General features: G+C 62.6%; 1 protein-coding gene across 6 annotated transcripts; it reads left to right on the forward strand.

Moving 5' to 3' along the window:
- Window positions 1-2,947: 2,947 nt before the first annotated feature.
- PGAP6 (post-glycosylphosphatidylinositol attachment to proteins 6) lies at window positions 2,948-14,005 on the forward strand. 6 transcript variants are annotated; one of them, XM_023189090.2, is made up of 13 exons: window positions 2,948-3,227; window positions 6,652-6,829; window positions 6,913-7,120; window positions 7,334-7,461; window positions 7,655-7,923; window positions 8,012-8,331; window positions 9,070-9,160; window positions 9,249-9,372; window positions 9,613-9,749; window positions 10,095-10,273; window positions 10,343-10,489; window positions 12,092-12,163; window positions 12,487-14,005. In XM_023189090.2, the coding sequence occupies exons 1-13, from the start codon at window positions 3,107-3,109 to the stop codon at window positions 12,781-12,783; spliced, it is 2,271 nt and encodes a 756-aa protein (XP_023044858.1). In that variant the 5' UTR covers window positions 2,948-3,106; the 3' UTR covers window positions 12,784-14,005. The 6 variants fall into 6 exon arrangements, with proteins under 6 accessions (XP_023044858.1, XP_023044860.1, XP_023044859.1 ...); XM_023189092.2 differs by having other exon boundaries at window positions 6,913-6,997; window positions 12,047-12,163; XM_023189089.2 differs by having other exon boundaries at window positions 2,949-3,227; window positions 12,047-12,163.
- The last annotated feature ends 133 nt before the right edge of the window (window positions 14,006-14,138 follow it).

Raw genomic sequence — 14,138 nt, forward strand, 5'->3', positions numbered from 1 at the left:
AAAATAATTTGCCATGTTGGCCAGGCTGATCTTGAACTCCTGACCTCAGGTGACCCGCCCACCTCAGCCTCCCAAAGGGCTGGGATTACAGGCATGAGCCACCGTGTCCGGCCTCTCCATTACATTTTAATGTTGCCACAATAATTTTCAAAAGGTTGAGGGGGTTCACATTCCTGCTAGCAGCGCCTGTTGTGGCCAGGGCTGCGTGGCTGCTTTTTGACAAAATGACTTGTTTTAATTTGTTTCCCTGACCACTAGTGTGACTGAGCTGTGTTTCCTATTACAGAAGAGTCTCTCCATTGCCAGCGCTCTGTGACTTAGCAGATGTCTCTGGACTTCCGTCTGGGGATTCTTATCCACCTTCAAGTTCACCAACCCTCAGCTGGAGCACTGGAAGTGGGGGCTCTGCTGCTTCTCTCCCTCTCTGGTGGGGAACTTGGGGCACAGGAACCTCAAACTAAAGTGACTCACTCAGGGGAGGGCAGTGGGAGGAGGGGGGCTTGGGCCCAGCCTGGGGCAGGGAATGGGTCTGATGCAGCAGTCCTGGGTGCTGGTGCTGACCATGGCTGCTGGGTGCAGCCCGGCACGGCACACTCAAATCACGGCTCAGCAAAATCCACGATCTGACTTCTGTGCCTTTAAATTGAGAACCGCCTGGGAGCCCCCTCACCCCTCAGCAGGGCAAAGGACGGCCAGCTGGCATTCCCAGGAAACAAAGGGTCTCTTTAAGGCTCAGCCCGGGCTTCCTTCCTCTCCGGCCAACACCTCCACCTCCGCTGCTCTGGCCTTTAGGGGTCTGCGCTCCCGGAGTCAGCTCCCCTCCCCCGCTCCGTAAACCCTCACCCCCCGCTGCTGCGTTCAAAAGGTGCCAACGGGTATAGTCCCTGCGGCCACCCCCACCCCCACCTCTCCGCCCCCAAGGTCAACCAGTGTAGCCGGTGCTGGATCATTCCAGATCATTCGATGCCTTTGACACACACAAATGAAACGTGTTTTTCTCCCTTTTCTACACAAATGGTAGCGTCCTGAACACACCGTTCTGCCTGTTCCTTTCTTACAGCTACTGCTGCATCTGGTAGACCATTTCTATGCAGCACAGCCCTTCCCGTCTTTCCAGTTTCCGCCACGCTCTGTCGCATCTGGACCCCACCGGTCAGTGGCCGCCGGTCAGTGACACGCATGTAGGCGGTGCCACGTTGAGTCACTGGCCGTATGCAGTGTCCCACTTCCGTGAACATATCTGCAGGGAAAATCCAGAGGTGCAATTCCCGCGGGAAGGTCATTGCTGCTGTTACTTCAGTGGACAAGTCTGGGGTTCCCACCAGGCTCCCACATCCTCTGCCTGCTGCAAGCAGTGTCTATGGACCACGGTCTCACCTGTCAGTACAGTTTTAATTTGCCAGTGTGTTAGGTGAAACGAAAAAAAAGTCACTGTAATGGGGTTTTCTTTTTTTTTTTTTTTTTTTTACTTTTTTACCCTCACATCCTGGGAAGGACACTTTAGCGTTTTGTTTTTGTTTTTGTGTTTTTTGAGACGGAGTCTCACTCTGTAGCCCAGGCTGGAGTGCAGTGGCGAGATCTCGGCTCACTGCAACCTCTGACTCCCGGGTTCAGGCGATTCTCTGGCCTCAGCCTCCAGAGTAGCTAGAGTAGTGGGGTTTTTTTTGAGACGGAGTCTCGTTCTGTTGCCCAGGCTGGAGTGCAGTGGCACGATCTTGACCTCGGCTCACTGCAAGCTCTGCCTCCCGGGTTCACGCCATTCTCCTGCCTCAGCCTCCTGAGTAGCTGGGACTACAGGTGCCCCCTCCACGCCTGGCTAATTTTTTGTATTTTTAGTAGAGACGGGGTTTCACCGTGGTCTCGATCTCCTGACCTCGTGATCCGCCCGCCTCGGCCTCCCAAAGTGCTGGGATTACAAGCGTGAGCCACCGCGCCCGGCCTGGAGAGGTTTTTAATTTGCATTTCTGCGCTGAGGCAGGAGGATCCCCTATCTCTGGCAGCTGTCCTTCAGGATCTTCTACGGGAGCCTCTGTATGGTTGATTTAGAGCTGTTTATTACTACACTGTTACTAGTCTTATTAAGGTGAGCTCTGTGATGTGAGTTGCAAGTTGTGTCCCCCACCTGCCAGTTGGGGGCTCGTCTCTTTGACTTCGCTTATGCAGTTTGGCTCTGCAGACGCCCCCCACCCCCCTCCCACCCACGACGCGGTGGAACTTCTGGATTCTGTGCCACGCTTGGAAAAGCCGCCTTGGCCCCAAGACAAAAAAAGCTTCCCTGAGTTTTCTTCTAGGCTTTATCGCTTCCTTTTTTCGGCTTAAATCTTACATGATGGGAATCCATCCCGGTGCAAAGTACCAGGACTTGACGACCACGCACCCGTCTGAATCGCCATCCCAATCGGGTACTACAGTCCCTAAGCACAAGCAGCCTTCTCGTCTGTGCATAAAAGCGTGGATCTGACGCGCACCTGCAGCGGCTCTGCGGCGTGAAGGCCGGCCCGGGGGTCCCCGCGTTGAGGCGCCTGGCTCAGGCCCACGCGCGCCGGGCAGGGCAGGGCGAGGGCCCCTCTAGGTCCCAGGCGGAAGTCGGCGCCTCTGCACCCCGCGGGCTCCCCGAGCCCGCCACGGACGTCCCGGCCGAGCAGAGCTGGGACTCAGCGAACCGGCGGGGAAGCCCCGCGAAGCCCACGCCTCGGGGAGAATTTCCTGCGTGTTCCGAGCGCGCCCAGCGCGACCTCTCCGTCCTGGGACCCCCGCGAACCCTCCGTCCCGCGCGACCCTCCATCCCGGGAGCCCCCTCCGGCGTCCCCCAGACCCCGCGTCCCCCGTTCTGTCCCCCGCGCGCCCCACGTGAACGCTCCCCCAGCGCCCGGCGTCCGCGCCCCCGGTCCCGCGCCCCGACCCCGCCCGCGCCCTCCCAGCTGGGCCTGCGGGGCGGGGCCTGCGGGCGGAAGTGCCCGGGGCGACTGTGGCGGAGACCGGCCGGGCCATGGGCGCCGGGGGCAGAAGCGGCGGCGGCCGCGGAGGCGGCAGAGGCTGCCCGGGCGGCGGCGGGGGCTGGCGGCGCGGGACGCGGGCCGGGTAGCGCGGGGCCGAGCGCGGAGCCATGGGCCGGGCTGGCACCGGGACCGGGGGCGAGGCGGTGGCCGCGGTGGTGGCGGGGCCGCTGCTGCTGCTGCTGCTCGCCCGGCCCCCGCCTGCCTCCGCCCGCGACAGCGGGAAGAGCGGTGAGCGGGGGGCGCGGGCGCCATCGGGGGCCGGGGCCGGGGCCGGGGCCGCGGGCGGGGCGGGATTGTGACTCACCCCCCGCGCACCTGTGCGCTCATCTGGCGCCGGCGCGGGGCTGGGGTCCCCGCCGCGGGTTGGGGGCTCAGGGTGGCCCTTTGCGGCGTTTCGTGTCCGAGGGGTCGAGGCGGGCGGGACCCCGCTCTTCCTCCTGGTTTCCCGAACTGGGTTGGGCCACATCGGCCCCTGGAGCGCCCTCTCCTCTCCCTCCTCCCTCCAGAGCGCTCCGGTCCGGCGCGCCCGGCGCACTCGGCGCGGGGAAGTGGAGGGGCCCAGGGGCCTGCCCGGGACTCCAGATGGGAGGAGTGTCTGGGCCCTGAGCTCAGCGGCCCCGTCCGGCCTGGGACAGGGGCAGAGCCAGGAGAAAGTTGTTAGACCCTGGAGCAGGGCCCGTGGGCGTCATGGCTCCAGCCCTTCCACAGCGACCACCAGGCCTGGTACAGCCACTTGCCACCGCCCGCCCGGCTTCTGGGAGGAGGGACTGAGGAAAGGGCGCCCCTCTCCCCTCTTGTTTGGAAACTTTGCGTTTCTGTTCCCTGAGGGTCGCCGTCCCTGACTGAGGTCCAAGGAGCCGGCTGGACCAGGGAGAAGGTGTTGCCCTTCCAGGCTCTGTAAGGGGTAGGGACGTGGGTGTGGAGACCGCCAGGCCTTGGCCACCCGGAGATGCTGAGGACTTGCCCAGGCTTCTGTGGCCTGGAACTCTCGAGGGGTCGTGTCCTTGCCGGCCCACAGGTCCCCAGTCACTCGGGTGCCCAGGTTCCTGGCAGCTGATCCGGTGCTGTTCCCTGACTTCCCGGCCCCCAGCCTCTCCCCCGCCCCTGAAATATTGCTCCTTTGAGCTCCTGTTTCTTCTGGGGGCTGTGCCTCCTGCTTTCTGAGCTTGGCACAGCTAGAGATGAAAAGCAGTTTTCCCCGAGGACCGTGCCCGGGATTAAATTGCTCCATGGCCAGGCGCGAAGCTCACGCCTGTAATCCCAGCACTTTGGGAGGCTGAGGTGGGTGGATCACCTGAGGTCGGGAGTTCGAGACCAGCCCGACCAACGTGGAGAAACCCCATCCCTACTAAAAATACAAAAATTAGCTGGGTGTGGTGGCAGGCGCCTGTAATCCCAGCTACTCAAGCGGCTGAGGCAGGAGAATCGCTTGAACCCAGGAGGCGGGGGTTGTGGTGAGCTGAGGTTGCTCCATTGCACTCCAGCCTGGACGAAAGAGCGAGACTCCATCTCAAAAAGAAAAAGAAAAAAAGAAAAAAAAGTCACCTGGGTGTGGTAATGTGAGCCTGCAGTTCCAGTTACATGGGGGGTGAGGCTGCCATGAGCCATGTACATGGCACTGCACTCTAGCCTGGGTGACAGAGTGAGACCCTCAAAAAAACCAAAACCTTACTCCTTAGGAAACTGGCAAAGGAAATTCCCCTGTCCCAGAACGCAGGTCTGGTGAGGGGTCCCTGGGAGATGGAACACCTGGGTGTGGGCAGTGGAGAGGCCTGATGGGCTGGCTCAGCCCCTTACTCCTCCCAGCCTACTGTGGAGCAAGTGCTCTGTGGCAACTGTGGGTGGTCAGGGTCTCCCATGGGTGCCTGTCCTGGTTTGGAGGATGTGGGTCAGGGGTCTTCACTCAGGTTCCCAGGACAGGGGCAGGGACTTGCATTCCCACCTTCCCCACCCAGCCCTGTGTCTGTGGAGGGGCTGTGGGGCAGGCAGGGGGGTGTGTAGCTGGCCCTCCTCACCCTGTGGTCACCTCGGGCTCAGAGCACCGCTAACAGCCTGGTAGTGTGGGTGACTTGGGCAGGGAGCTTGGGCTACAGAGCCCTGGGAGAGGCCCGGAGGGGCTGTGAGCCCTGGGAGTCGGGAACTGGGTGTTAGGCCAACCTTGAACAGATCTCTTATCTCTGTGTACCTGCTGAAACTTCACAGCCACCAGCTGGGTTCTAGGCGCCCTCAGGCTGGCGCTCCAGGGCCAGAGGGGCTGAGGGCTTTGCCCCAGCAGGCCCAGGGCTATGTGCTGCAGGTGGCCTCCCCTGCCTGTCCCCACAGAGGCCGGCTCTCTCCAGGACACCGTGGTCCTGGGAGCTTGAGTTTTCTCTGCCCACATTATCAGGCCACAGCCTGGTGGGTGGGACCTGGTGGCCAGCAGACACCTGGAAAGCCTGGAGTGCGTCGTGGGTGGAGCCTGCCCCTGTCCCTGCCCAGCCCCCAGGCCAGGCTCCCCTGGAGCTTGGCTTGGCTTTTCCGACAGGCTGCTGTTGGCAGGTATATTGTTTCTTCGGGTGCTTCTATGGGAGGGTCACCAGGCTGGCAGGAGAGCCTGCTGCTCACCTGTCTCCCTCCTCAGGAGAGGCCTGGGCCTGAGCCAGCCACTCTCCAGTGAGACCTAGGCAGGGTTCCTGAGTGCAGGATGGGGAACTGCAGCAGAGGGCAGGATGCCGCACCCTGCTGTGTCCGCTGTGCATTTCCTCCTGAAGCCTTTGTCATTAATTAACCTCGGAGGGAGGGGCCCCCAAAGGGACGTGCCCTCCACCCTGACCTACCCAGGAGAAGGCTGGGACCCAGGGAGGGAAGGATGCCCAAGGTCACAAGGGCACGAGGCCGGAACTGGCACGGGGGCTGGGGGTGAGACCCTGTGAGTCCTCGCCTGGGCCATGAGCAGGACGTCTCCCACGGGCCCTTCTCCAGCCCCGCAGCAGGCATGGGGCGCATTCCCTGAGGACAGTTAGGAGCCTTGCCCGCTTGGAATGCAGGGGCCAGCTGTGCCCTTGTTCTCATGGCTGGCCAGGCTTCTGGCCTGGGTCCCTCCCGCACGCGGGATCTCCCTCTGGGTAAGGGGGAATTTGGGCTCTGGTCTGGCTGTGTCCAAAGACATCATAGCCCAAGCAGGCAGCCAACCCATCCAGAGATGGAGGATGTGGAAGGCTGAGAGGAGGTGGGAGGCGCGTGCCTTGGCCTTGGTGGCCAGGGCATCTGTGATGAGGGGCAGGGGCTCCTTCCTGACACCTGCTGGGTCCTTCAGCTTCCACCTGGGTTGGCCGTGGGGAGTGGGGTCTTCTAAGGTTGGAGGGCATTAGGGTGGCGATGGGTGCTGAGGTGCCCTGGGGCTTGTTTGGAAGCGGCTGCAGTAAGATGGCAGCTGTGAAAAGACCGAGATGCCAGGAGGGTGGGATGTAGGTCATTTGGGGAGGGATGGCAGAGGACTGGCTAAGGGGCCAGAGGGCGGCCGTGACCTTTACCAAGGTCAGAGTTGGTGTGCCAAGGGCTCCAGGTGGGTCCCCCGGGGCTTCCAGCTCTTTCCCTCTGGGGACCTCATTCTCCCCACCTGCGGCCCTGGAGGAGGGCGCCCAGCCTGGCTGACGCCTCCTTCTCCTCACAGAGGTGGGGCTGGTGTCCGAGCACTTCTCGCAGGCTCCACAGAAGCTGTCCTTCTACAGCTGGTACGGCAGTGCCAGGCTCTTCCGCTTCCGCGTGCCCCCAGACACTGTGCTTCTGCGCTGGCTGCTGCAGGTCTCCCGGGAGGGCGGCACCGCCTGCACCGACGCAGAGATCACCGTGTAGGTGGCCGCCTGCCTGCCTGCCCACCCCCGCGCCTGGCCAAGCCCTGCGCCTGAGCCCTGTGCCGCTCTCCCGTCTCCAGGCACTTCCGTTCTGGCGCTCCTCCGGTCATCAACCCACTGGGCACCAGCTTCCCAGACGACACCTGGGTGCGGCCCTCCTTCCAGGTCAGGGTGCCGCTGAGCGCTGCACTGCTAAGCAATGCCTCTGTCAACGTTTCCCACCCAGCCCCCGGGGACTGGTTCGTGGCCGCCCACCTGCCCCCCTCATCCCAGAAGATCGAGTTGAAGGTGAGAGGGGCTGCCCTCCGGGATGGAGGCAGAGAACCTCGCGACGATGGCCAGTCCCTGCCGTGCACCTCTTTGGGGTGGTTCTTGCTCTAGGCTCCACACTGCGCTCTGGGGCCCGCTCTGCTCCCTGCATGCCTGGGGTTTCTGGTGGGACCCTGCCCTCATGCCTGCATTCTCTGACACCACCCCTGCCCACATCTGTTCTCTCCCTAGGGCTTGGCTCCCACCTGTGCCTACGTCTTCCAGCCTGACCTGCTGGTCACACGGGTGGTCAAGATTTCAATCATGGAGCCGGATGTGCCCCTTCCACACACTCTCCTCTCCCACCCCAGCTACCTCAAGTGAGCGGGGCCTGGTGGGCAGCCCGGCTCTGGCCTCCGGCCCCACCTCAGATTTGGTGGAGTGGGTGCGAGAGCCTGGCCCTGAGCCCTGGGGTTGGGCTGGGAAGTAATCCAGATGCCTGGCCTCCTTGGGTCCCCATGAGGTGGGCTGAGGAACGGCAGAGCCTAAGCCAGCTGTGTCCCCTTGCTGCAGGGTCTTTGTCCCCGATTACACGCGGGAGCTTCTGCTGGAGCTGCGGGACTGCGTGTCCAGCGGGAGCCTGGGTTGCCCTGTGCGTCTCACCGTGGGCCCCGTCACCCTGCCTAGCAACTTCCAGAAGGTGCTCACCTGCACCAGTGCCCCCTGGCCCTGTCGCCTGCTGCTGCCCTCACCGCCCTGGGACCGGTGGCTACAAGTGACAGCTGAGAGCCTGGTGGGGTCCCTCGGGACAGTGACTTTCAGTGCTGTAGCTGCCCTCACAGGTGGGCCGCACAAGGGCTGGAGGGATGGCCCTGCCCCTCCCCAGATCCCTAGACTTTCCTCCAACCAAACCCCGTGTCCTCTCGGCAGCTTGCAGGCCACAGAGTGTAACCGTCCGGCCCCTTCTGCAGAGCAGCCAAAACCAGAGCTTCAATGCCTCCACTGGTCTGCCCTCCCTGAGCCCCGACCACCAGGATCTGGGCAGGAGTGGCAGGGTGGACCGCGGTCCCTTCTGCCTCACAAACTACCCAGTCATGCGGGAGGACATGGACGTGGTGTCCGTGCACTTCCAGCTCCTGGACAGGGTCTCGGTGAGGGTGTGTCCGAACACACCGTCCATGATGCGACTGCGCCTGAACACCGGGATGGACAGCGGGGGCTCCCTCACCATCTCCCTGCGGGCCAACAAGGTACCTGCTCTCTGCAAGCGGCCTGTGGCCTGGGCTCGGGCAGGGCGTCGGGCGGCGTCTGCAAGCGGCCCGTGGCCTGGGCTCGGGCAGGGCGTCGGGTGGCCCCTGCAGGGCCTCCTCATTTACCTTGGCACTGGGTCAGGAAACACAGTGACACCAGCAGGCATGGGCCAGGACAGGGGCCCATGTTGGGGGCGCCTACCCTGCTGGGCAGCCTTGCTCCTGTCAGCAGGCCCCAGGGTAGCTAGGGTCAGAGGTGGGGTGGAGGCAGGACGTCCCAGGGCCCAGGGAAGAAGGGTCCCGGTGGGCCCTGGGCCTGCAGGAGTCTCAAAGAAAGGCACCAGCACTGACCGGGCACGGTGACTCACACCTGTAATCCCAGCACTTTGGGAGGCCGAGGCGGACAGATCATGAGGTCAGGAAATGGAGACCATCCTGACTAACACAGTGAAATCCCGTCTCTACTAAAAATACAAAAGTATCAGCCAGGCGTGGTGGCGGGCGCCTGTAGTCCCACCTACTTGGGAGGCTGAGGCAGGAGAACGGCGTGGGTCCAGGAGGCGGAGCTTGCAGTGAGCCGAGATGGCGCCACTGCACTCCAGCCTGGGCGACAGAGCGAGACTCTGTCTCAGAAAAAAAAAAAAGGCACCAGCAGCAGGCTGAGCTGGCACGTGGGGCGGATGACCCCACTGCGGCCAGGGGCTGCTGGGGCTGAGCCGGCAGTGCCTCCCTCTCCAGACAGAGATGCGGAATGAGACCGTCATAGTGGCCTGTGTGAACGCTGCCTCGCCCTTCCTTGGCTTCAACAGTTCACTCAACTGCACCACAGGTATGATGGGCAGGCGTCACCATCAGCGTGGCCCCAGCCAGCTCCCCACCCCGGCCTCCTCTGATGGGGCCCTCTGGCTCCCCTGCAGCCTTCTTCCAGGGCTACCCCTTGTCTCTGAGCGCCTGGTCTCGCAGGGCCAACCTCATCATCCCCTACCCCGAGACAGACAACTGGTACCTCTCTCTGCAGCTCATGTGCGCTGAGAACGCTGAGTAAGTAGACCTAGGGCAGGGACGGGGGTCAGGCACCCTGTCATTTCACTCAGGATCACAGCCGGGCTGCCCGAGGTTGGCATTCTGAGTGACCCAGCTTAGAGGGGTGCTGCTTCCAGGGCCACTGAAAGCTGGGGGCCTCCGTGCTGGGTTCTCATGTCCGTCAGCCTCTTGGGTGTGCGGGTGGCAGCTGGGCTGTCAGACCTCTGCACCAGCTTTCCTGTGGCCCCTTCCTCAAAGGGAGTGTGAGCAGGCTGTGGTCCATGTGGAGGCCACCTTGTACCTGGTGCCCTGTTCGAACGATTGTGGACCCTACGGCCAGTGCCTCCTGCTCCGCAGACACAGCTACCTGTATGCCGGCTGCAGCTGCAAGGCAGGTGAGGGCCAGGGCCCCGCCCGCCCCGAGACGCTGCTGCTGTTGGCTTCCAGTGCCGTGCCATGCCTTTCCCCTGGGGCAGCGCCACAAGGGGCTGGAGAGAGACCCCTGCAGGGGCAAAGCCTCCTTCCCACTCCCCTGTTCCCCACAATCTATCTATCTGCCTGGCACAGGCACCAGGTATCCCCGGGGGTGATCCTGCCTCCTGACCTTGGCCCCCGCCCACGGTGCCTGCCCAGCTTGCTCCTGGGTGATGAAGGGGCTTCTCTGCAGGGTCCTGGGTGAGGGGTGGGCCCTGAGTTTCAGCAGCGCCCCCAGCCTCCGCCGTGGGGTTTTGTGCCCCCAGGCTGGCGTGGGTGGAGCTGCACAGACAACAGCACAGCCCAGACAGTGGCCCAGCAGAGGGCAGCCGCACTGCTGCTCACGCTCAGCAACCTCATGTTCCTGGCCCCCATCACCGTCTCAGTGCAGCGATTCTTCCTGGTCGAGGCCTCCGTCTACGCCTACACCATGTTCTTCTCCACGGTAGGCCGGCCCCTCCTGCAGGGACTTGGGGTGGGAGGGCGGGGTGGCGCTCACGGAGTCTCTCCACAGTTCTACCACGCCTGCGACCAGCCCGGGGAGGCGGTGCTGTGTATCCTCAACTACGACACGCTGCAGTACTGCGACTTCCTGGGCTCCGGGGCGGCCATCTGGGTCACCATCCTGTGCATGGCGCGGCTCAAGGCAGTTCTGAAATACGTGAGTGGCCCTCGACGTAGGGTGTGGGCCCTGGGGGAGGGGGCCCCCGAGTGCAGCCTGTGAAAGGCAGTACCGTGGGAGGGGCCGGACCTGGCGTTGGGCACAGCCCCTGGAAACCTCACATCTCGGCCAAGCGTGGTGGCTCTGGCGGCTCACACCTGTCATCACATCTGTAATCCCAACACCTGGGGGAGGATCCCGTGAGGCCAGGGGTTCAAGAGCAGCCTGGGCTGTACAAAAAGTCGAAACGTTAACTGAGCGTAGTGGGTGCATGCCTGTGGTCCCAGCCACCCGGGAGACGAAGGTGGGAGGATCGCTTGATCCCGGGCGTCGGAGGTGTTGGAGTGAACCGAGGTCACAGCACTGCACTCCAGCCTCGGTGACAAAAGAAAAGAAAAGAGGCCGGACGTGGTGGCTCAAGCCTGTAATCCCAGCACTTTGGGAGGCCGAGACGGGCGGATCACGAGGTCAGGAGATCGAGACCATCCTGGCTAACATGGTGAAACCCTGAGACCATCCTGGCTAACATGGTGAAACCCCGTCTCTAGTAAAAAACACAAACTAGCCGGGCGAGGTGGCGGGCGCCTGTAGTCCCAGCTACTCGGGAGGCTGAGGCAGGAGAATGGCGTGAACCCGGGAGGCGGAGCTTGCAGTGAGCTGAGATCCGGCCACTGCACTCCAGCCTGGGCGACAGAGCGAGACTCCGTCTCAAAAAAAAAAAGAAAAGAAAAGAAACCTCATGTCTTCTGTGATGCCACACGGAGATGCAGGTCTGAGACCCTGCAGGCAGTTGTGAGGGGGCAGTGCCGGCTGTTTGGAGGATGCCAGGAAGGAAGGTGGTAGGCAGGGGAGGCCAGGCCCCCTACCCTCCAGAAGCCCGCACCCATGCTCCCTGGGTCCTTGGTGCCAAGGATGCTTTGGGGACTCTGTGGCAGCTGGCCCTGGCATGGGGAGACTCGTGCCCTAGGTTTGTGAGCTGCATGCTCTGCCCTCCCGTCTGCTCTGGGAACTGCAGGCTGGGTGCTGCCCCAAGAGGGTACCCATGGGAGCCCCACAGCCAGGGCAGGGGGGAGGCTGGGAAACACTAGGGTCCTGCAGGGCTGAGTGCAGGGCCTGAACCTGCAGATAGGCGGAGAACTGTAGGTTGTGGGCAGAAGTGTCTGATGGAGACTGGGGGGTGGGAGCCCCTCCCTATGGAACAGTGGGCGGGAGACTGAAGCCACCCTGATGGGGGATTCCTGGAAACCCAGGGGTACAGAGGGCTAGTAAGTGTGTGGGTGCAGAGCTGCCATATGTGGCTGTCCAGTTTGACCACCCTCTAGTCCCCCAGAGGTGCCTGCCTGGCCACATTCATCTGTGGATGCAATGCAGAAGCTGAAGGAGGGGCGTGTCCCTGCCGGCTGGCAGAGCTGGTCAGAGGCTGGCAGAGCTGGTCAGAGGGTGGCAGCAGCTCCGAGGGGGCAGGCAGAGGTGCTGCGGGGCCCTGGGGTACACTTGCTCCTGCTGGGCCTTCAGCCCTCAGAGATGTCCCTGCAGTCATCTCCGTGTCTTGCCCAGGTGCTGTTTCTTCTGGGCACACTGGTTATCGCCATGTCCTTGCAGCTGGACCGAAGGGGCATCTGGAACATGCTGGGGCCCTGCCTCTTTGCCTTCGTGATCATGGCCTCCATGTGGGTAAGGAGCCGGGCTGGCTGGCACTGCTGCCCAGATGCTCGCAGAAGAGAGCCTGGCCCCTTGCTCTGGCCACGTTCCCGGTCTTGCTCCAACCAGTGAATGCCCGTATCTGCTGGGAGTTGCCATGGCACCCACAGAGGCCCAGCATGGCTGTGTCCCTGAGGCCTGGGCCTGAGGACCAGTGGCCTTGTGCCCTTGAGCCCCCTTGAAGCAGCCCACCCTTGTCATTCTGCTGCCCAGACCTGGGCAGGCCCCCAGTAACCACTGTTTCCGGGCCCTGGGAGCTGCGGCTGCACTGATGCCTGCGTGGCTGTTTTCTCTAGACTTACCGCTGCGGGCACCGGCGCCAGTGCTACCCCACCTCGTGGCAGCGCTGGATCTTCTACCTCCTGCCTGGCATCTCCATGGCCTCCGTGGGCGTTGCCATCTATACCTCCATGATGACCAGCGACAACTACTACTATACCCACAGCATCTGGCACGTACTGCTGGCCGGGAGCGCAGCCTTGCTGCTGCCGCCACCTGACGAGCACTCCGAGCCCTGGACCTGCTCGCAGAAATTCCCCTGCCACTATCAGATCTGCAAGAACGATCGGGAGGAACTGTACACGGTGACGTGACACCAGCCTGGGGACAGCTGCTGCTCTGATGACCTCTTCAGCCAGGAGCTGCATCGAGGGGGAGGCACCTGGTTCAGGCCCGGACAGATTGATTTCCAGCTGAATAAAATTGGCCTGGGTACCTCTCACTTCCTCCTCCTGAGGAGAGGGCCACCCCTCCCTCACACGCACCTCTCCCCGCCGCACCTCTCCCCGCCGGCTGCCTGCTGGCTGCTGAGGTCCCTCTGCAGATCCCAGCTGCTGTCTGCAGTGGCCCCTGGGGCCTGGGCTTGGTTACCTGGAGACCACAGGTGCCTGTGCGAGGAGGGGGCTGTGTGCTCTGCTGGCCTGCGGGTGGCTAGAGATGGGGTGAAGGACTCCCTATGGTCCTGTTCCCTGGTGAGGCTGTGGTAAGAGACCCATGGAGCCCAGGAACCCTGCGCCCACCACTGGAGCTGGGAGCTGTGAACTCGGAGACCCCTGCTCCTGGCCCCTATGTGGCCCTGATGCCAGCCTGCCTGGGGCATGGAGGATCCCCCTCTGCTGCTGTGGTCATCATAGGGACTGGAGACCAAGGTCTCCCTCCACCAGAGCTGATGAGCACTGGGGATGCAGGCTTCCGCCCCGCCCTTCCCTTTTTCTTGGCTCTGGAGCCTTGGGTCCCTGAGAAGAGTCTCCTGGGACTGGGGTGCTCTGCTGCTCTGGGGGTTTGGCCCACAAGGAACCCCTACCCAGCCCAGTCCACCCACCCCAGCGTTCCTGGACCTCCCTCTGGGAGCTTTCTCTGGGTCCCAGGAGCTGTGGTGGTGTCTGCCCCCTGCACTGGGCTGTCTCTGTGCCCTGTGGGTGTTCGGGAGACCGGGCTGTCTCTGCTCCTCATGCAAGCCTCGTGGGGGAAGCCATGACTAGGCGCAGCACCTGGCCCCTCCCTGAGGCCTGTGAGTGTTGGATCCACCCTGGAGAAGTGGGCGGCTGAGACCCGGGTGGGGTCCTCCTACACTTGGCTCTGGGGGCTTCCCTGCTGGGTCTTGTCCGGGGTGTGGCTTTCCTGAGGGTCTTACCTCCCCCAGCCACCCTGCCTTTGACCACCAAAGCAATCTCTAAGCTTATAAAAGAGAAACATGTATATATGGGGTGTTTTGGAGTAAAAGGAAATTCTAAGACATCAAGACATATTTTTATGTAGATCTGATTTATCTGTGATTGGTGAATTTAATATTCTACAGTGATTTTTCAAACTAAACGAGTTTTTACATTTTTTCTGCGCTCCTTCCCTGGTAGGGTAAGTGGGCCCCGGGAGAACAACCCCCCCCCCCCCCCCCCCCGCGTCGCTCTTTTGCGGAAACGCTTGGGCCGCACATTGCCAATGGTGCCTT

Source organism: Piliocolobus tephrosceles, chromosome 17, assembly GCF_002776525.5.
Source record: "Piliocolobus tephrosceles isolate RC106 chromosome 17, ASM277652v3, whole genome shotgun sequence".
Lineage (NCBI taxonomy): Eukaryota > Metazoa > Chordata > Mammalia > Primates > Cercopithecidae > Piliocolobus > Piliocolobus tephrosceles.